The 23418-nt window shown below is 39.5% G+C and overlaps 1 protein-coding gene across 1 annotated transcript; it reads left to right on the forward strand.

Annotated features, from left to right (window-relative positions):
• Nucleotides 1-19561: 19561 nt before the first annotated feature.
• Nucleotides 19562-23344, forward strand: fxyd11 (FXYD domain containing ion transport regulator 11). The gene is made up of 7 exons (XM_072716482.1): nt 19562-19675; nt 21338-21383; nt 21774-21806; nt 22109-22159; nt 22439-22513; nt 22678-22699; nt 22824-23344. Exons 2-7 carry the CDS (start codon nt 21350-21352, stop codon nt 22852-22854), a joined length of 246 nt encoding a protein of 81 aa, XP_072572583.1. The 5' UTR covers nt 19562-19675; nt 21338-21349; the 3' UTR covers nt 22855-23344.
• Nucleotides 23345-23418: the final 74 nt, after the last annotated feature.

The raw sequence follows: 23418 nt of genomic DNA on the forward strand, positions 1-23418 counted from the left end.
AGCCAGACAGAAGCTGGAAAGGAACAGGCTCTCCACCCTGACAAGCTATTTCTTCATTTGCCTTGTTGAACCAGTTTTAACTTTCTCAAAATCTTCCTTGCAAATCAATGCTCTACTGGTGTTTTTTTAAGCTTATTTTCCTTTTCACCTGGGGACAGTGGAATCAGCGTCTCTCTCAGTCTCTGCATTTGGTATCACACTAAAACATCTGAGGGAATCGTTGTGCTCGGCTCCTGCTTCAAGGATTCTGTGTCCTACTGAGCATCAGTTCTGTATAACTGCGTAGTTTATGGTTAAGTAAAGTGAGTGGACATTACACTATGCAGTCCTGCAGATTGCCAGGAATTTGGTTTCCATTCATCATGTGTGTGGTGTTTTTACATTATCCAGCATCAGTGGGTAAGGAACCTCTTTAGACTATGCGACTATCTTAACGTGATAACATCTGTCTTAAAATTAAAGGAAAAAAAAACATTAAGTAGTCTTTTTTGACTGTATGCATCTTAAGATCAAGACAATATAAAAACATTGTTAAAAATGTATGTACAATCTTTCACTAAATGTACATTGTCACAGTTATTTGCCTTTTTCACATTAACATATATTAGAATTTGCATGAGAATGAGCATCCATTACTAATAAAGTAATTCAGATATTTCTTATAAAATAATACAAAATGTGTTTTGATATATCTGCAATCGTGACAGACATCTCACCATGGTGATTCTTTTAAACTGATTCTCTACCCAGTAGTGTATGAGTGCATTGCTGTATTATATGAGTTGTATCCCAGAGCAAATGTAGGATATTATAAATGGCTTTTTAAACTCACTTTTAGGTTATTTTAATTACGGGGGCTGGATGATACAGGATTCAGAAAGTCAAATGAACAGTCGTCACAAACATTTCTTAGTCAAATTAACAGTAGAAGGTTTTACAAACAAAAGCCATTACTTTCATTTTTCAGCTCCTTTATTTCCATTTCTTTCATTTCTTTATATTTTAATAGAAAGAAATTGAATATTATATAAAATTTATATTCTAATATATAAATGGAGTATTACATATAATATTTATATGTTTTGTTATATGTTTATGTTATAGGGTGGCATGGTAGCTTTGTACACAACACTATACATATGGGTTTCATCCCACATTACAAAAACAGGAGGTTGGAAAAGTGTATGTCTGGAAATTGCCCTGTTTGGGGTGTCTCATCCTAGCAAAAGCTCAATTAGACCCTGCACTTTTTCAAGCTGTACCATATCCTTTGCTACACTTGGCTCTTTTGTCCTCCACTTTGCCCCCGCCTTTCTCACCTCCCTCTCTACTAGCCCAGTCTATCTGCACCCCCCCTAAGAACATAACACAAGTCAGCAGCGGTTCTGTCAGCTTTATGTGTGCAGTCTCCCCTGTGAGTGGCAATACGCTCAACCTCACCTTGAAGGGAAGCCAGAGCAATACCACCCTGAAGTGCCCGGGGACAGCGATCTCCATGTCTGAGCAGGTCAGCAGCTTGCTTTGCACTAATGACAGACTAAGGAGCTAAGATTTAAAGTCAGAGAGCATCACATTTAAATCTTGTATTGTACCTTGAATTAATACAAGGCCCTGATGAGCAACACTGGCTTGTCCCCTTGTTTAACAGGTCATAAATGGGTACTGTAAGGTCAATGGTAATGAACTTCAGGCAGTTTGGAACATGGAATACACCATTTTATCGGACAATGGCACTTCTGTTATGTGCCAGTGTGCAAATTCTTCAACATACGGATTCCTCACAGTGTACCGTAAGCTCACTTTCATTCTGCTCTAGGAATGCCATTTGCAAGAATATATTAGCTACATAGGCAACAAGATTTAAATTTAAGTAGATGTTTTGTCATAGCAAGACTGGAGTAGTCATTGGTAATATAACTGGGGACTTGGGAAATGTCCCAGCTGTGGAAATGTAGGGTGACCAGATAATCCATGTCAAGGAGGACACTTTGCTGTAGGACAGGGTTTGTAAACTACCATTTCAATTAAAAGTACCTAAATTTCACTTAAGCACTGAGTTCTTGTTCTGTGCTGATTGCTCAGTCTCCTATAATCATGCATGTGCCACTAATGTTAATGTGAAACAGCTAAATTAGTCTTTCAGTCAAGGAAACAAACCAGTAAAAGCTCAAGAAGAGCTGAACTAATTAGCCAAGCACAGGAATCGTTCAGCTTTAAAGTAGTTTGTAAAATCTGAAGTAGCTCAAAGTATCCTCCCTGACATGGATTATCTGGACACCGTATGGAAATGGAAGCTAGGTAAAGTATATCATATTCTACTTCAGTATTATTGTTTTTTTCTAGTGATGCCCTACTAACTTCCAGGGAAATGGAAGCATTTATTTTGTTTTCCTTCTGGTCCTGTCTCCAGAGAAGAAAGGCTACTACAGTATGCTTGTTGGCTGTGTCATTGGAGGCTTCTTTGGGACTCTTTTTCTTTTTGGCTTGGCCTACATTGCACTGAAGCGATCAAAGAGGTTCCAGCAGTGTTTCAGTGAGTGCTTTGCTTATATTATACTCCTGTACAACACTGAATGTTTCTTGTTTTGACAAATTTAATTTAAATTGCTCTTTATTTTTTGTCTTGTCTTTTTAGAGGGAAGAACACCCCAGGATGACCTAACAACAGTAATTGAAGAATCATATAAATAATATATATTACAGCTGGGCGATAGGGCTAAATATTTAATCACGATAAAATTCCCTTAGGATTCCCCTTAAATACATACATAACATGCAGAACATGAGAAATTCAATTGGCTTCAAACTAAAATCAAATTTTAATAAACAAGTCATACAAAAATTAACTTTTTTGTCATAGACTGTAATGCTAGAAAATGGCAACAGTACAGTCAGTTGCTGGATTTTTTTATCTGACTGCCTTGCTGCTTGTTCCAGGGAATGATTTTCACAAAGCTGGTAGAGTTGCCACCCATCCCATATTAAAAAATAAAATGTTGTGTCTGGTTTTGAAACAATATGGGGCACAATTTGTCCTGTATTTATTCAGATTAAAAGTGGGAACACAAATTGCTGCTTTTGGTGCAGTTGCATTCTGTATGTTCTACTGGATGACAATGAATTGACTGGTGAAATAAGTCTGCAGAATTTTCAGTTTTAGTTGGCCCAAGTTTACAGTAGAGTTTGTAGTACAAGGCACCAGTCTGTATGTTGGACTTATTATTTAAATGTTCCATGATGTTAAGTATATGTATGAGTGTGTGTATATATATACATACAGTCATTGACAAAAGTCTTGTCACATAAGGACATAGTAACTTAAAAAGGCATATAACTTTATTTCTAATCAATCAATTGTTACATTGAATGGATCAATTTAATGCCAAGGGTTTTCACATTAATAACTGGGTACAAAATGAAACAGTCAAAAAGTGTCCTGATGTTCAAGTCCTTGTTAAAGTCCATAACACCTGTTTTTGCAAGGACAAAAGTCTTGTCATGTCTTTTAATTATTCAACCAATCACAAATAAGAGGTTCACCTGTGACAAATATTGTAATGAACATAATCCCAGGTGTGTATAAAAAGAACCCCAGCACACCAGACTTTCACTTGAAGTGCAACCTAACTTTTGACAACATGCCAAAGATTCAACCACAGACCAAGTCTGCTGCTGAGGTGGCAGACATCGTTAATGTATCCAAACGTCAAGTGAAGATATGAAGAAACTGGTGATGTTCATGACAAGCCCAGGTCAGGCAGACCCCGTAAGACAACTCTTTGAGAGGACCGTTTGTTGCTTCGAAAGTCCAGGGCCAACCCTTTTTCAACTGCAGCAGAGCTACATCAGAACTGGTCACCAGAAACCGCTGTGTCTACAAGAACAGTTTCTCGAATTCTCGCACGCAGTGGTCTCCATGGCCAAATTAGTGCTCAGAAACCAGCATTAACAAGAACACAACAAAAAAGCATGTTGAATTTGCCAAGGCCCACAGCTTGCAGCAAGGATGGACAGTGGCAAAGTGGCAGAAGGTTGATTTTTCTGACGAATCATCCATTTAACTACATACCAAATGCCGCAAATACTGCAGGAGACCTGTTGGAACCCGCATGAACTCAAAATTCACCCAGAAAACAGTCAAGTTTGGTGGAGGAAAAATCATGGTTTGGGGTTACATCCATGGGGGTGTTCGAGAGATCTGCATAGTGGATGGCAACATCAACAGCCTGAAGTATCAAGATATTCTTGCTGCCCATTACATTCCAAACCATAAGAGAGAGCAAATTCTGCAGAAGGATGGCGCTCCTTCTCATACTTCAGCCTCCACATTGAAGTTCCTGAAACTGAAGAGGATCAAGGTGCTCCAGGATTGGCCAGCCCAGTCACCAGACATGAACATTATTGAGCATGTCTGGGGTAAGATGAAGGAGGAGGCTTGGAAGACAAAACCAAAGAATCTAGACGAACCCTGGGAGTCCTGCAAAACTGCTTTCTTTGCCATTCCTGATGACTTCATCAACAAGTTATTTCAGTCATTGCCAAGACGTATGGATGTGGTCCTCCAAGCTCATGGGAGTCATACACATTATTAATTTTTTTTTCCAAGGCACCATGACTTTATGTTCTGATGTTATTGTAGCAAGTTTGTGTATTCTAAATGAAGTATATGTATAATTTCTACATTATTTTTGCATATGACAAGACTTTTGTCCAGGCAAAAGTTGACCTTTCTGTCCTAATTACATGACAAAACTCATTGAATGATGCAAAACTTTATTTTGGTATAATAAGCATAATCTAGAGGGCTTTGCCTTTTCTTATAAGCCATTTCTGATTCCAACTGATTAACTACAGGTCAAGTTATTATTTGTTGTTCCTACAACTTGGTTAAGCGACAAGACTTTTGTCAGGCACTGTATATGTAATACACACACACATACACGTAAACACAAACACACAGGGGCACCACTACAGATTTTGTGCCCCGTGAAACTCAGATCAATCCAACCCTGTGCCATTGCTAAAAACAGACATCCAGACTCAGAACCCAAATGACCTATTCAAAACTTTAACTTTACCTTTGTAGCCTGGCATATATTTAATATTTGATATCCCATAATACAGATAGAAAGCTATGAAAATGTGTTTCTTACTGCTGAACATCCATTGTGTCCCATTAATTTGGTGCATGATACAGCAGGGCAAAAAAATTATTCAGATAGCGAGTTTGAATTAAGGTAGCTTTCTCTAAGCTCAAATTAATGTTGAATTTTGAATAAAGCAGTGAATTATAAACTCTTGTTTATGAAGATATAATGATAAGTTAGGAAATGCATTTTATTATATAATTTTTGTTGGGCTAGTAAGCTAATTTACTAATTTTAACATTAGCTGTAGTATTGGAATTAACCAATCCATTTGTATCACATGGAGATGGAGTATGGCAAACACTAACATAAATAAAAGGACCTTTCGCTGAGAAAAACTGAGCAATTGTTGCCCTCTCTTTTGTCTTTCAACTTTTTCTCATGTTAATTTTCTTTTCTGATAATCAGACTTCTTCAAACGTAGGCTCGCTAGATAACCAGTGTGTTGTGAGGGCTTTTTTTTAGCAAGAACAAGTAAGTCAGACATCCTTTGTACTACCACTCTGTTCCTGCCACAACAAAAAATTTGTAAAAAAATATTTTTATTTTTATTCTGCAAATTGTAATTTCAGTGACTGTACAATAAAGGATTATAAAATTATGTTACCTTTTTTAGGGGTCCTGTCAACATTCATCTCAACTCAGTCAACATTTCAATTGCGAGTAAGCCTACTGAATGTTAGCTTATGTAATGTAATATTTCCCAGACCTTGACCATTTGTACACAATAAACAACCTTATTTACTTCACATGGTGGGCAGACATAATGTTTTTCCTCATCGGGATATATATTGAATTCATGATGCCTGAATAATTTGTCCTAAAAATCTATTTATGACAGAACGAATAACGCAGTGTTTCCCAATCCATTCCTCGGGGATCCACAGTTGGTCCACGTTTTTGCTCCCTCCCGGCAGGGAGCCGGGAGGGAGCAAAAACGTGGGCTGTCTGTGGGTCCCTAAGGACCATACTGGGAAACACTGGAATAATGTACAAATATTTGTCCAGCAGGGGGCACCACATGCATTTTCCTGTTAAGATCTTCAAATGTTTAAAGCAGCTCATTTTATATCCACATATTTTAGATACCAGACAGAAAAAGTTATGTGAATGTTATTATTATGATTCTTATTGTTGTTGCTCTTCTTTCTTTACAAGAGTTGTATACAAAGGATTCCCTGAAAATAAATCATAAAATAATCTTAATAACTGAATAAATGTTTCCTTCCCTTTTCCTTTCCTGACCTGTTATGTCTGTTGTAATGCTAGTCAATTCTTGTCTCCAATACGATCGCAAATCTGATGATTCAAATTGATATGTATACTATATATTGTAAGTTTCTTTCACAATTTTTTAAATTAAAAATACTTTGTTTACAAAATTAACTCCAAAGCAAGGTAACATTTCCTGTCCTCTGGATTCCAAAATTATGATTAATAGAATGACCCACAAAACAACAGAAAAGAATATCACTCACAACTGATCACATACCTCCCTAAATCTTAACTATAGGTTACACATAATCAGGATGCTGCTGGTTATTAATACCCCTTGTAATGTCGGTCACTCTTAGCAAACTTTTTTCAGAAACTTTTATTTGTTGTTGTTTTCAAAACCTTAGTTTTGAAACTCTGCGTCATTTGATTTGACCTTGGTTTTGCCAAGGGGCAGCTCCAGATTATTTTCATGGGAGGGGCAAAGGGGGTGGTGTGAAATAGTGGAATCATCCGAACGACTGAAGAGGGAAATGAAGATCTCTTTCTGTTATGTGTAAAAATGTCGTGTTCATTACATGTACTTGCAATTACTGTACTTCATTGATTATTTCAGATAATGCAATGCACTGTATTTCATATTCAATTACCTGAATCATGGGTGTAAATTATGGGGGGATGGGGGGGTTATAAACCCCTCATCACAGTAATCAAAACCAGTCAATACAACCCCCGAGACCAGTGGCCTGTACTACGAAGCAGGTTTACTGGATTATCGGGGTAACTTGTCCAATTTAAGGTAGTCTGGGCAAAATGTAAGTGAACGAATATGTAGTCCATTTAAATTGTGGTACCTTAAATCCGACAAGCCAGTAACCCCGCTTCGTAGTACAGGCCCCAGGGGTGGGCAATCTTATCCACAAAGAGCTGGTGTGTATGCGGGTTTTCACTGCAACTCCCTAATTAGATTACTACTTACAGGACTGATTGTCTGAAAAGTCCTCACACCTGGGTTTGAAGAGCTGATATAAAGGTTATCCCACAACTCTGCATACACAGCAGCCTTTGTGGATAAGATTACCCACCCTTGCCCTAGATGCCCTTAAATGAGTAGAGACCTCAACCCAAAGTCATGCCCTTGCCTGTTAGAATGTCTTCTTATTTTTACTATACCTTACATATAATTCTCTGTCTCTCTCCCTATTCTCTAACTCTTGAATTGAACTGCCTCACGCATGTGTATGACATGTGCTGCATAAATAAACTTGCCTTACCTTGTGACATTACCTTTCATTCAGATCACAGGAGAGGACACAGAAATATTGATATGCCTTTTTTTTTTACTCTAATGGAAAAACAACGTAAAGAAACATTAATATAGAGCAAGTTTTTGCCTGTGAATGCCCTTGGTGGAGGGTTTTTCAGTGGTAGCTGTAGCAGAGCCATTTCTGACCATTTTGTTTACTCAGCCAAGAGTATAAATGGCACCTCCTCCCCGACCATCACCAATATACACATGCAGTTATAGTGCTTCAGTTATAATGTATGTAAACACAGCACAGCCACCATTTAATTTCTTAAATTCAAACAAGCTTTTAATGAATATACTTAAATATGTAAAGAACACATAAAACAATAAAATAAATATCAAAAGTATGTGCATGCAGATTATCGCAGTAGAATAAGTATAAAAATCAATCCAAAATAATAAGCAGTCCATCCATCCATCCATCCATCCATTATCTGCCGCTTGTCCGGGGTTCGTGTCGCGGGGGTAGCAGCTTCAGGAGAGATACCCAGACCTCCCTCTCGCCAGCTACCTCTACCAGCTCCTCGGGGAGGACACCGAGGCATTCCCAGGCCAGCCGAGAGATATAATGCCTCCAGCGAGTCCTGGGTCTGCCCCAGGGCCTCCTCCCTGTAGGACATGCACGGAAAACCTTTCCGGGTAGCCGCCCAGGAGGCATCCGCACCAGGTGTCCAAACCACCTCAACTGGCTCCTTTCGACGTGAATAAGCAGCGGTTCTACTCTGAGGCCCTCCTGGATATCTGAACTTCTCACCCTATACCTAAGGGAGAGCCCAGACACCCTGCAGAGAAACCTCATTTCAGCCACCTGTATTCGTGATCTCATTCTTTCGGTCATTTGTGCCAGATTTGTGCCTCATGGCCATAGGTGAGGGTCGGGACGAAGATGGACCAATAGATTGAGAGCTTTGCTTTTCAGCTCAGTTCTTTCTTAGCCACGACGAACCGGTTAAGCGCCTGCAAAACTGTAGACGCCACTCCGATTCGTCTATCCAGCTCCCGATCTCGCTTACCCTCACTCGTGAACAAGACCCCGAGATACTTGAACTCCTCCACTTGAGGCAGTACGCCTTTCCTGACCTGAAGAGGGCAATCCACCCGTTTCAGGCTGAGAACCATGGTCTCAGACTTGGAGGTGCTAATCCTCATCCCCGCCGCTTCGCACTCGGCTGCAAACCGCCCCAGAGCACACTGGAGATCCCCAGCAGATGAAGCCAACAGGACGACATCGTCTGCAAAAAGCAGCGAGGCAATCCTGAGGCCACCAAACTGGACACCTTCCACACCCTGGCTGCGCCTAGAAATCCTGTCCATAACTATTATAAACAGGACCGATGACAAAGGGCAGCCCTGGCGGAGCCCAACACGCACCGGGAACACGCCCGACTTATTACCGGCAATGCGGACCAAGCTTCTGCTCCGTTCGTACAGGGACCGGATCGCCCACAACAGCGGACCCCGGACCCCATACTCTCGAAGCACCCCCCACAGAGCACCTCGGGGAACCCGGTCGTAAGCCTTTTCCAAATCCACAAAACACATGTAGACTGGATAGGCAAACTCCCAGGCCCCCTCCAGTACCCTTGCAAGGGTATAAAGCTGGTCCAGTGTTCCATGACCAGGACAAAAACCGCATTGTTCCTCCTGAATCCGAGATTCGACTATCGATCTCACCCTCCTCTCCAGTACCCCGGAATAGACTTTCCCAGGGAGGCTGAGAAGTGTGATCCCCCTGTAGTTGGAACACACCCTCCGGTCCCCTTTCTTAAATAAGGGGACCACCACCCCGGTCTGCCAATCCAGCGGCACCGTCCCTGACATCCACGCACTGTTGAGAAGGTGTGTCAGCCACGACAGCCCCACAACATCCAGAGCCTTCAGGTACTCCGGGTGGATCTCATCCACCCCCGGGGCCCGGCTACCACATAGCTCTTTAACCACCCTGGCCACCTCAGCCCCAGTGATGGCCAAGTCCCCCCCCAGCACCCTCGGGCTCTGTGCCCTCAGATGTTTCAAAGGCAGCGTGCGTAGATGTATCTGAGGCAGGGCTGAGGAGGTCCTCAAAGTATTCCTTCCACCTACAGGTGATGTCCCCAGGTGAGGTCAACAGCACCCCCTCCCCACTATAAATAGTAGGAACCAGGAGCTGCTTCCCCCTCCTGATATTCCGGATGGTTTGCCAGAACCTTTTTGAGGCCCACCGAAAGTCACTTTCCATGGCCTCACCGAACTCCTCCCACGCCCGGGTTTTTGCTTCTGCGACCGCCCGAGCCGCATTCCGCCTGGCCTGCCGGTACCCGTCAGCTGCCTCCGGACACTCCCGGGCTAATAATTCCCGGTAAGCCTCCTTCTTCAGCTTGACAGCCCCCCTCACCTCTGGTGTCCACCATCGGGTAGGGGGGTTACTGCCACGACTGGCACAGACCACCCTGCAGCCACAGCTCCATACAGCCGCTTCCACAATGGAGGTCCGGAACAGTGTCCATTCAGACTAAGTGTCCCCAACCTCCCCCAGTATGCAGTTGGAATTCTGCCGGAGGTGCGAGTTAAAGCTCCGGCAGACAGGAGCCTCTGCCAGACGTTCCAAGCAGACCCTCACTATGCGCTTGGGCCTACCAGGTCTGACTGGCTTCCTACCCCGACACCTTAGCCAACTCATCACCAGGTCAACTCCAGAAGAAAAGAGCTTCCAGCCACTCTCCAGGAGATTGGTTCCAGAACCCAAGCTATGTGTTGAGGTGAGCCCGACTATATCTAGTCGATATCTCTCAACCTCACGCACAAGCTCAGGCTCCTTCCCCACCAGAGAGGTGACATTCCATGTCCTGAAAGCCAGTTTTGTCACCCGGGGATCGGACCGCTAGGGCTTCCCTTGGCCGCCACCCGATCCACAAAGCACCGAACCCCTGACATTCTCCTTGCGGGTTGTGGGCCCACGTGGGGACAGTCCCGCGTGCCTCTTTTGGGAAATGCCCGGCCGGGCCCCACGGGCCAAGGCCCAGCCACCAGGCGCTCATTTAAGCAATAAGCAGTATTAAATAAAATAAAAATTGCATTAAATGGGAAAAAACAAGTACAGAGAACAAAAATACCCAATATACTAATAATTCTTAATGCAATCCCTATGGGTTTTATTATTCCCATTCTTTACAACTTGCAATTTTGACACCAACCGTAATATAAAATCCATTATAGTCGACAAGCCTTGATTTTTTGCTGCAAATTTGTAAGTAACGTCATTATAAGACACTGCCTGAGACACGGCTCTGTTTATACTCATCATAGCAAAGCCATTAACACAGGCTTGTGATACTGAAGATCTCAAGTACGTTTAGGTGAGCTTCAGTTTAACTCTCTGGAGTCTGAGGCCTCTCAGTCCCTTTGAGGTATTCTGACATGCCTTGACATTTTAAAATACTTAACCTATCTAAAAACATTTATCCCAAAGTACTATAAATGCTTTTATTCAGCACAAACTCAGCACCAATAAGACCATTTTAAAATGTCATTATACTATTTTTTGTTAAAATCAACTTTAAACATACACTTTTAAAAAACATGAAACAGATTAAATGCTGATGAATAAAATAGGTAATCACATTGTATTACTCGAATAATACAGAACAAAAAATGGATATTAGAATGATTAATTGTCAATCCTGATCATTTACCTGTGTGTGCCCCGATCTGTGACAGTTACTTATGTGTTTCTGTGTTCTCTGTAAGTAGTTATCATGTGGAAACCTATGGAATCAGATTTGTGCCAATATTATCAAGCAAAACTTTTTTGACATCAAGCAAAAACAAGGTTTCGAGAAGAAAAAAAACTAACTGAAGCAAAAGAAATGTTATCTCAAAAGTAAAATTTATAACTTGCAAAAACGATTGGTTTTTTGATAATGTTTTCCTTTGTTTATGATGCCAGCTTTCTCGTTTGCGCTGCCTGACTTTGCGGTTACGCTGCCAGCTTTTTCGCTTGCGCTGCTTGACTTTGCGGTTACGCTGCCAGCTTTTTTGCTTGCGCTCCCTGACTTTTTGCTTACGATTCTGACACAAACTTCTCGCGTGGGCGGGTTTTTCCAGGGACGCGTCCCCATTGGCTAATAAGTTTTTGACTGACAGGTCAATGCCACGGACATTTTTAGTTAACAGCGGGACTGGATCGACATTCACTACCCACTAACTAATTTTAACTGGATCCGACAACAAGATTAACAAAGTGTAAATGGTGATGTTGTTTGTGCTGCACTATACATTTTATTGTGCTAAATTAGAAGTGAAGTTAAGCTTTGCTATGTAATTTAGCTTTTACCTAATTATAATTAACATTAGCTAATTTGCTAACGTTAATTAGGTATAAGGACTGCTAGTTATAATTAGTAGTAGTAGTAGTAGTGGTGTGTGGGTGTGTGTGTGTGTAGGGCTGGGCGATATGGCACAATATTTTATTATGATCATTTTTCCATATCAAACTGTAATTATGATCGCCCTGCAGTACGGGCAGGAAGGCAGCGAAGCCGTGAAGTCAGAAATAGGGGTTTTATTCCACAAAACGACAGGGCAGGGTACAGCACGATAAACAGCATCAATGACAGACCTGGGGAAAACGGACTCAGATTTTTGCAGTTTTTTCAGTAACACTAAATACACAGAACATATCAGACTGAAAGAAAACAGCTACAAAGTGCAAATCGACAACGGATAATGTCAATATCCGTATCACTGTTCGGGAACAGTGCCTGCCGGTAGTGGCAGGTCTAGTGGCAGCTGCCGTTCAGGTACAGTAGAGATGCACCTACCCGCCACTCCTGGAAGTAGCTTAAACCAGAGATTCTGTACATCGGCTAAATGATCAACTGCAATAGTTCGGTAAAGTTGGAAAGATATTGGCAGATTCGAACTTCGCGGCTCAATAAATCTTAAACAAAACGTTCTTACAACACAATATACGGGTCTATCTAACAGTGGTAAGGTAGACAATGAGCTACAACCGGATTTTCGTCCAAACAGTATGTATTTACAGAAATACGGATAACATTGCTCCCTATGAGCAGTTGGCTGTCTGAGGGGAGCTTAGGGACCGTCTACAAAGTGCAAATCGACAACGGATAATGTCAATAACTTCGCTTCCAAAGAGTGAAGAGCCACCAAAATCACTAAAGGCTTTTGGAATGTTATCATGGTCATACTACACCCCTTAGTTTGGTGAAATGTACCTAAGTCTATTTCTAAAGAATTTATATTAGGAATAACATTCAATAACTTTGCTCCTATCAACTGTACTACCACCAAAATCACTACACAACTCTACAGTCTCATTATGGTCATACTACATCACTTAGTTTGGTGAAAAAAAATCATTATTATTAAATAAAATGCAATAACTTTGCTCCTATCAATTGTAGTGCCACCATTCACCTTTAAAAGCGATACGTGCGGCAATCGATTGCTGTGACAGTGTAAATGCGTACGTATTTTATGTGCATTTGCGCTGATATGACAAGAAAATACCATGCATTTCAACCTATATACCGCAAATGAAGTACGAATTAGCATATACAGGTTAAAATGCATAATAATTTCTTGTCATATCAGCGCTAATGCACATAAAATACGTACGCATTTGCGCTGTTCCAGCAATCGTATATAGTATATGTTTATAACAGTTAAGGCAAGACCAATATATATATTAGTAATGTGTATGGAAAGTAACATAATAGCAATTGCGTATGCTCATCTTATGACCAATATATATATTCCACAAACTAGATCAGACCAGATATATATGTGTATATATATATATATATATATATATATATATATATATATATATATATATATATATATATATATATATATATATACACATACACTCACCTAAAGGATTATTAGGAACACCTGTTCAATTTCTCATTAATGCAATTATCTAATCAACCAATCACATGGCAGTTGCTTCAATGCATTTAGGGGTGTGGTCCTGGTCAAGACAATCTCCTGAACTCCAAACTGAATGTCAGAATGGGAAAGAAAGGTGATTTAAGCAATTTTGAGCGTGGCATGGTTGTTGGTGCCAGACGGGCCGGTCTGAGTATTTCACAATCTGCTCAGTTGGGCCTTACTGGGATTTTCACGCACAACCATTTCTAGGGTTTACAAAGAATGGTGTGCAAAGGGAAAAACATCCAGTATGCGGCAGTCCTGTGGGCGAAAATGCCTTGTTGATGCTAGAGGTCAGAGGAGAATGGGCCGACTGATTCAAGCTGATAGAAGAGCAACTTTGACTGAAATAACCACTCGTTACAACCGAGGTATGCAGCAAAGTATTTGTGAAGCCACAACACGCACAACCTTGAGGCGGATGGGCTACAACAGCAGAAGACCCCACCGGGTACCACTCATCTCCACTACAAATAGGAAAAAGAGGCTACAATTTGCACGAGCTCACCAAAATTGGACAGTTGAAGACTGGAAAAATGTTGCCTGGTCTGATGAGTCTCGATTTCTGTTGAGACATTCAAATGGTAGAGTCAGAATTTGCCGTAAACAGAATGAGAACATGGATGAATGTTATTCCTAACATGGAACATTTGGAGTTCAGGAGATTGTCTTGACCAGGACCACACCCCTAAATGCATTGAAGCAACTGCCATGTGATTGGTTGATTAGATAATTGCATTAATGAGAAATTGAACAGGTGTTCCTAATAATCCTTTAGGTGAGTGTATATATAATTTCTCTAGCGTATAAATGAACAAAAACATACTTTTTGAGAATTTTACAACTGAAATTCCGCTGTAACACACAGTTTGGTCACGTGTTTCCTGTGGAGCTCCACTTTACGTCCGTAAAGATCCACTTTACGCCCCTTAAAATCACGTATTTCCTGTGGAGGTGACGTATTTCCGGTGGAGCTCCACTCTACAGGCGTCTGCAGCTGGACACTCTTGGTGGAGGCCTCCCGACTCTCCCTCCCATAGAGAATGAATGACTTCCGGTCGTTTTTACGCTCTCACCGCTCGCAGTGTGAACGTAGCAACTGTCCGATCCAGTCCCGCTGTTAACTAAAAATGTCCGTGGCATTGACCTGTCAGTCAAAAACTTATTAGCCAATGGGGACGCGTCCCTGAAAAAACCCGCCCACGCGAGAAGTTTGTGTCAGAATTGTAAGCAAAAAATCAGGGAGCGCAAGCAAAAAAGCTGGCAGCGTAACCGCAAAGTCAAGCAGCGCAAGCGAAAAAGCTGGTAGCGTAACCGCAAAGTCAGGCAGCGCAAGTGAGAAAACTGGCAGCGTAAACAAGGAAAACATTATCAAAAGACCAATCGTGTTTGCAAGTTATAAATTTTACTTTTGAGATGGCATTTCTTTTGCTTCAGTTAGTTTTTTTTTCTTCTCAAAGCATTGTTTTTGCTTGATGTCAAAAAAGTTTTGCTTGATAATATTGGCACAAATCTGATTCCATAGAAACCTTACAGTCATTCTCTCTGCAGATGCCATAGTGACTGGAGTAGTGGCACGAAATCCTGAGGGTCAATTGCATGTTTGGGTAGATTTTTTCAGTTTTTTCAGTAACACTTTACTATAGTTTTACTATTTTATATTTATTCATGATTTGTACTTGAGTAGTAACTGAGATTTGAACCATATGTAAAGTGTTACCCAGCTGGTGGTTCTCTCAGGAGCAGCTTCTGACATTCCGCACTGTGGAGATCAGTCGGTAGCTCAGCACTGCATGCTAGGTGCCAAAAATGAAAGCAGGTGTCAGGTGCCATGACACTTTACAGTATGGTTTGTTAGTAACTTTCGGTAACCCAGTTAATACTCAAATAAAAATCATGAACAGATATTGTTTATGGTTAATTAATACTTTAAGTAAGATTTAGTTGATGATTAATTAAGAGTATAATAGTAAATTATTTGTGTTCCCTGAAGTAGAGTATTACAGTTTATCGTCTTACAAAAAGATTCCGGGTGATCATTTAATTCAATTTTCAATTAAATTTTATTTGTATAGTGCATTTTCACAACATTAACATTGTCTCAAAAACGCTTTACATTATCCCTGCCCAAAGCTCTCAGTGAGCAGGCCAGAGGTGACAGTGGCAAGAAAAAACTCCCTAGAAGGAAGAGAACTTGGGGGAAACCAGACTCAAAGGGGGAGTCCATCCTCCAGGGGCCAGCAGTAAAATGAGCAAGATGGCAAAGTCCCAATTCACACTGTCCAAGTTTTAAGATTTGAGTCAAAGCTGAGGGCAGGCATTTGATGGCAGGCAAGTTCTGCTTCTGATAGCAGGACAAACAGTGGTAGAGCAGCAGAGCATACAGGAAAGACATCACAGGCAGAAGAGCAAGCAGGTCAGAAAGATGCCATAAGTAGTGGAGGTGTCGTAGGCAGCAGAGTAGGCAGAATATCTTGATATTTTGGGGTCTCGAGGCAGCACACAACAGGAGGGGTAGAACAACAGGCAGGACTAATCAGTACGAGGCGTGGCCCTAAACCAGGCACACCTCCAGACGAAATAGACGGAATGGACAGGGCGTAACATCTAGGTCTTAATGTTCATTTACTGCCTGAACAAAACCTAAATGCTGATATCTTGTATGCAGGGCTGTGGAGTCGGTAGATAAATGCTCCGACTCCGACTCCTCAGTTTCTAAATCTTCCGACTCCGACTCCCCGACTCCGACTCCTCTGTATGTATATACTATGCTAATGTATTTTCTACATCCATTGAAGGAAAGGAAGGCAACATACATGTCATTTCACCACAGAACTACTGGCTAGGAAGCCAACACTCTACTATAATGCCAGATTAAAGACAAACACAATGAAAACAAGGTTTCAAGGGTAGCGCATAGCGAAGGGGAGCCGACGGAGCTGAGAACACACCAGATGATTTTTCAGGCGTTTGACGCGTGATGACTCGTTGAACGGCCGAAAAATCGGCAGTGCATCTGTAAATGTATGGGGGGCATTAGGCTAGGTTCACAGTTCCCTGTAACAGTGGAACACGACACAATGGAAAGCGGTGCCGCACCTTACCTGTGCATTACATCCCATATAGTGACGCATACAGTCAATGAAAAGCATGCTTCATGGTTACTTGACATGTTCGTTTTGTGGTTACATTATGCACTGCATGCATTGGGCTTTATTCTTACAGCAGAGAAGTAGTTCATTATGACTGTTTGTGAATTGGGACATTTCAACTTACTTTTTTAATTCCCATTTAAATTTAGTAGGAGTCGGAGTCGGAGTCGGTTAACTTTTTGCCGACTCCGACTCCGACTCCAGGTACCCAAAATTGTCTCCGACTCCGACTCCTCGACTCCGACTCCGACTCCACAGCCCTGCTTGTATGTATCGATGCAGAGAGTAAAAACTTCATACTTTAATTTTGTTTAGTGTTGTGGTGAATTATATTATTTTGGATACATTAGAAATAGTCTATTGTTATTTAGGCAGTGACTGTAAAGTCACAACAAATTATCTCATTTTTGTATTCAGTTTTTGATGTCAGATGCTAATTATTATTACTTCATTGCACGTCAATCATAATAAATGGGCAATGAAATATGCATGAGAAATACATAGTATTGTTAGTTATATAGAAATAATGATTGTTAGCAATTCCATAAATACAAGTAAAGCAAAAAGTGAATCAATCAATTATGGATTCTGAACATGTTTTTTAGTTGAATGTAAAACAATCTATTTACTGAAAAGAATCACTCTGCCTGTAGCACACTAATGAAAATGTCAGATCCCATACATATTCATGTAATTCTGGTAATTATTTAAATTATATTTGCCCCATATGCATATGTTTTGGGAAAATTGTTTTCCGAAGCATGTCACACTATTTGGCAAGACACTAAATATAAACATCCATCTTACTTAAACTCACATTATTAGTTGTTGCAGTGAGGAATATAATTTGAAGGCCTAAAAGGAATTGCATGATATACTAGATTCAGCTTTCAGCAGAAGTTCATCTTAGATTCCCCCACACTTTCCAATGATGCGTGCAGATTACACTCCCAACATCTGTACTTCCATTCGCTTTTTCTGCCTCTTTCTCTGAAAGCAGCAATTTCCTGAAAGAAAAATAAAATAATTCTGATAATTCTTTCCTTTAATCTGCTGGCTTTGCCCTCTTTTCCTATTTTCAGTTTTAGCTTGCTAAAGAGTATGTATCACGGACACTGACAGTATATAATTATATATGAAATAGGTATACATTTATTTAGCCTAATTTTAACATAGGTTACTGACATTACAGTATGCTTCCCTGTATTGTATGAATCCAGGCATGACTCGGGCTCAGAAACCATACCACAGTGTCACTTTGTAGTACCCTTGAAATGGCCCCGGCCAACCGGCCCGCGCAGCCCAGATGATTACAGTATTAGAGCGCTTGGAGTGCCTCCCCCTGGAGTGCCTCACATACCATACCCTGTGCTCACACAGACTGCATTAAAACTTAAAATTCTCTGTTGTATACAAGGTCATATGTTATTGCTATTCTTTTGTCTTGTTGCTTTGTTGTTCTGTTGCCTGTTTGGCAGATCTAGGCCTCACGGGTTAAAGGGTAGGCTGGCTTTGTTCCTGCCGACCTTTTAGCCAATTCAGAAAAAGTGAATATTAATTGCTCGGTTCAACATACAGTAAAGCTGAAAGGTTGGTTAGAGCTATAATTATTTTTAATTTGTGTTAAAATATATGAGAAATTAAAATAAACAATCTTTCCAAGATTCAATGATACAGTATGGTCATTGTATTATAAAAAACAAAATTGCTTGTTTTTAAAAGAAGTAGCTTTGTTCCACCAAAATTTATTTAGATTTCTTCTTATTTTAGTATGAACCAGATATATATTCCCTTCACATATCTATATTTACATTTGATTTCATTTAGCATATGCTTTCCATATGTACCTTGTAAATTCCTTAAAACAAGACTAATGTACTATACCAAGTCCTCAGTTAATAGGGTTGATATGATATAAAGTGTGTCAATTAATTCAGGCTACTGCTAAAGTTAATTCTTTTAGAGCTTAGTGGGAATGGAAAGTAGCATTACTTACAACCCAAAAAAAGCTGTGAACTTCCAAGCCTTTGTTATTTAAGATGTGCATTTTAATATAGTGTACATAGCTATGCCAACACGTTATTCTGTAGTCAGTTCAGCTGCTAGATTCTGAGCGAATATTTGCATGTTGCAAAACTACCTGTCTTTGGACTTGGGACGTACCCAGCAGAGACCCATGCAGACATATGGAAACATACACAGCATCAGGACATGAATCTAATCCAAAGTGTTACTGAGTTAATTCATTACTCCATTGAGACACATGAAATATTATTGCAATTATTCCGATTTATTCATGAATGATAAGCACTAACTAAAGTGTTACTAAATTGCAAGAACAATGGTAGAACCTCTCTTTAATTTCCTATAATCTGGATTATATTTATGTATTATGACCTATTAAGTAAACATTTAAATATATATTTTTTAAGAAATACAGATCAAGATTCTCAGTTATATTATCGTACTAATTTAGTCTTATTTGTATCTACAAAACTAAGACAACTACGTTACATTATTCCTCAGTTCAGAACAATTTCACTCAATATCAACTCATCAGGTGCCAGTGTAACGGTGGCATCCAAAACTGGTTCACACACATTTATCATTCATTGGGTTTTATGTAAATGTTTGATAGAGTCTTTATGAGGGCTTCCAGTAGCTTATTTCATTTTTCACATAAACCAGTGTTTGACCTATAAATACAACTATGAGGGCTTTTGTTTGGGGCATAACAATTGACTTCTATACACAACATGTTGTGCTCATACAGGTATTCTTGTATTTGTGTTGTAAACAAGGGGAGGAGCCATTTTCAAGGTAAAAGTAAAATAACATATGAAAGCCGAGTGACATCCTGAAGCTGCTACCAGACATCCCTGAATTCCTGCCAAGAGAGCAGTCCCTCTGTACAGGTCAGTAAAATTCCGATGTAATTTGAGTGTTTGGGGTGTTCTATAGAGCAAAGTTATTTACCTAATTTCACAGATTTAAAAATAAATGTTTTTAATAATTGCTATTCCTAAAAAGTAATGAATGAAAAAATGAATTAGTTTTCATGTCTATAATTTCAAATTGGTATAATTTTGGTCTGGATACATTAAGAAAATCTGATAAATGTGCATCTCCATCATAGTGCATGCAGCAATGAAATGTAATGGCCCTCACAATTATTTATTTGGGGGCAAAATAGAGATTTTGGACTAGATTAGTAGAAAAAATGTGGGGGTGCTGGGTGGCTCTCTGAGTTATTATTCTGTGCCAGTAATCGTAAAGATCACTAGTTTAAATCCCATGGTTGACAGAGTGACTTCACTGTCCCTAGAGCAACGTCATTAATCCCAATTGCTTCAGGGACTGGCTGACCCTGCTTTCTCAGTTGTAAAATAAATTATTAAAAATAAATTATTAAAATTAAAAATGTGTTGTAAAATGTATTGCAAACAATGTGTTACAAGATAAACCAGTTATGAGACAAGGCAAGATACTGATTTTTTTCAGTTAATATTAAATCAATAGCTTATACATTAATTTAGCTGTTAAAGATTTTTTAATTGCATGTTGAGCAATCCATTTTCAATAATAGGCTGGTTTGGAGGGGCTTCACCTAATGTATTGATCTGTTGTTCAGTTAATTAAAAATAAAGTCATCCTCCGAAGGGGGGTGGGGGGTGGTTGGGCATTTAAAAATAAATACATATAATAATAAAAATAATAATAATACCTTATCCCATTACAGGTACTATGGCACAGACATTGAGTTCTTTAGGGTGTAAGACGAGTACATGCAGTACAGAATTTAGCCCATCTAATAACAGGTATTCACTATCATACAAAAAGGAAAATCTTGAATGAAACCAGAATGTCATTTTACCTGCTGTGTTACTATGGCATTCATCTAGATACATTAAAACAGATTAAATATTTATTCTTTATTTGGGAAGAGGAACTCATTTAAAATGTTTTCACTTATGAATCCTACATATTAGATAACATCCAGTGGAACAAATGGAGAATTAGCTTGATTGCTGCTGTCTGTTTTGCACAAAAATGGCAACATGAAGCCTCTCCTAAGCAAGAACATAATGAAAGCCAGCTGGACAACAGCAATAAGATGTCTGCATGTAGATGTCCCTTCTTCCCATTGGGAAGGCTGGAAAACAACCTTGGGCAGCTGACGTTTACCCAAACTCCCAAACCAGTGGGAGTCGCACTTCAGAAAACAAACTGGATTTGGCCCAACAGAGTGAGGACAGTCTTATGTTTCCAAAACATTTCCATTCCACCTCAGTGCAAGATCAAGGGCAGGTCAAGGGTACACTGGAGTCCTTTGTGCTCTGCCGTTTACTGTCAAAACAGCAGCTGTGTTCCTTCTGCCATCGGGTAACATCTCACCAACAGCAGGAATGTCAGCTCTTGGTACATGACTGGGCCTGGCTTACATAAAGATCTCTCCACTGAAAATTCTATTTTTTTAATTTATTGTCTGATATTTCAGATAATCCAGTCATTTTTTGTCTGTCATCGTATTTCAGAATAATTTATTTTATGATATACATTTCTCCTTCCTTATTCAGGTTGGGTAGAAGATGGGTCGGTTTTCAGCTCTGGTTTTGCTTGCAGGTAAAGAGACACCACAGCTGGAATCACTTTTTTTTTTTTTTGCGCAGTCTCTATTTATGACTTTGTCAAATGAATGAGAATTTCCACTTTCTCAGTTATTTCCAAAGGCAAGTTATACGATACAGTGATCATGCATACTGGAGCATGCTGAGTCAGTTTTACTTCCCCAAGGACACACATCAAACATAGAGAACCCATGGCCTAAAATAAATATAAATTAAATAAATACAAAGTGAAATAAAAACACACAAACATGTACATGATTATTTCATATGTGAGCATGAATGAATGTTCATACTTCACTGTTTTATTTCACAGTTGAATTGTGGATTCAATTCTAAACACATTCTACCTATATTAAAAACCTTCACAGTATTTTTTTTTTTACAGTTCTTTCTGTATTCTTCAATGAAGTTGAAGCAAGTAAGCAAACACCTGCCAATTTCGTGTTCAGGGAACATCTGAAACATCAGACAAGTATCAGCTCTGTACCGTTTTCTCCATAAGCATAAGATGAATGTGGTTGTTTTTTTCAGATAACAACACTGCATATAGTGTTCTTTGTCACAGTATGTGAGAGCAAGGAGTACAAAAGGTTATTGTTTGTTTGGAGCTAATATGCTCTTCTCTTTTTATGTCTCCCCCTTCCTTATCGGAAGACCCATTTGTTTACAGTAAGTGACTATTTCTTCTTTGTTCTTTCTATGTTATAAATCTATGCATAGCGTATTCTGTTTTGTCAAGAACAGTGAAGGTTTTCCTACCATGCCTCCAAAGTAACTATATATAAACTATATATAATTTTGCAATTCAATCCAACTGTCAGTATCAGCCTAATCATACATATATATATACATATATATGTATGTAAGTATGTGTGTGTGTGTGTCTATATATATATATATGTATACACACACACACAAATAAACCCTGCTTTCTCATCCTCACTTGTATGTTGCTTTGGAGAAAGGTGTCTGCTAAATAACTCAGAATCTGTATTCTTTTGTGATCATGTGTAGCTCATCTTTAACACCTAGTCTAAATATTTTCTTCAGACTATGAAAGACTGCGAATTGGAGGCTTGGTCTTCACATGCCTGCTTGTAGCTGGTGGGATTAGTGTTCTCTTATGTATGTAGAATCATTTAATTGTATGTACTTATTAGCTTATGTCATAAAATACAGTGCTACATTTTCAACAGAAATTTCAAAAATCTTGCCACCTAATCATTGACTAATGACTGAGATATTATTAGTTTTCTTGCACAAATTCCATAATAATTTCTCTTTTACAGGGAACAAATGTAAAGGAACAAAGTAAGTGTTCCTTAGTTTGACAGTTTTGCTATTATCTTGTATTTGTTTGACTGTCCACTTGTAAAGTTGTAATAATACCTACAACCTTTTCTAAATAAATAAACAAATCTCCTCCACTATTCAGAAAAACTGATGAAGAGGCCGGTCAGATCTAACCATCTCAAGAGGAACCTGCCATTGGCTGAATACATGGCAATGAAAAAAAAACTCAAGAGAAGGGACCTGACAACTATTCAGAGGAAGCGTTGGTTCCTGGCGTTTGCTAGGGTGTGACGAGGAGGGGATACTAAAACAGGCTGGAAAGATTTAACTCCACTTAGTTAACTTTATACGAAGTTTTCAGTGACTAGTATGACTCATGAATCTGGAAAATTGTAAAACTAATAAAGGATTAGATATGTTTAGCTATGTGAACGATAGTTGCTTGTGAATTCACCAAAGCTAGAACAGAAAAGCACAGAAATGAACATTAAAAACAGACAATACTATTACCACTCACTCTATAATTAGTTATTTTGGTCACTTCCTTGCATTTAATTTTTGGAACATCGATTAATTAAATCGGAAGGACTTGCCTTAAAAAGCAACGATGATTGAATGTAGATACCACTATATTAATAAAGAAAACTCTTTCCTATTTAACAACGGTCTTATTTTTTTTTATCGTGGAAATTTCCATTGTTCATAAATCTCGTACAATTCCAAATGAGACAAAATTA

Source organism: Paramormyrops kingsleyae, chromosome 9 (genome assembly GCF_048594095.1).
Source record: "Paramormyrops kingsleyae isolate MSU_618 chromosome 9, PKINGS_0.4, whole genome shotgun sequence".
Taxonomy (NCBI): domain Eukaryota; kingdom Metazoa; phylum Chordata; class Actinopteri; order Osteoglossiformes; family Mormyridae; genus Paramormyrops; species Paramormyrops kingsleyae.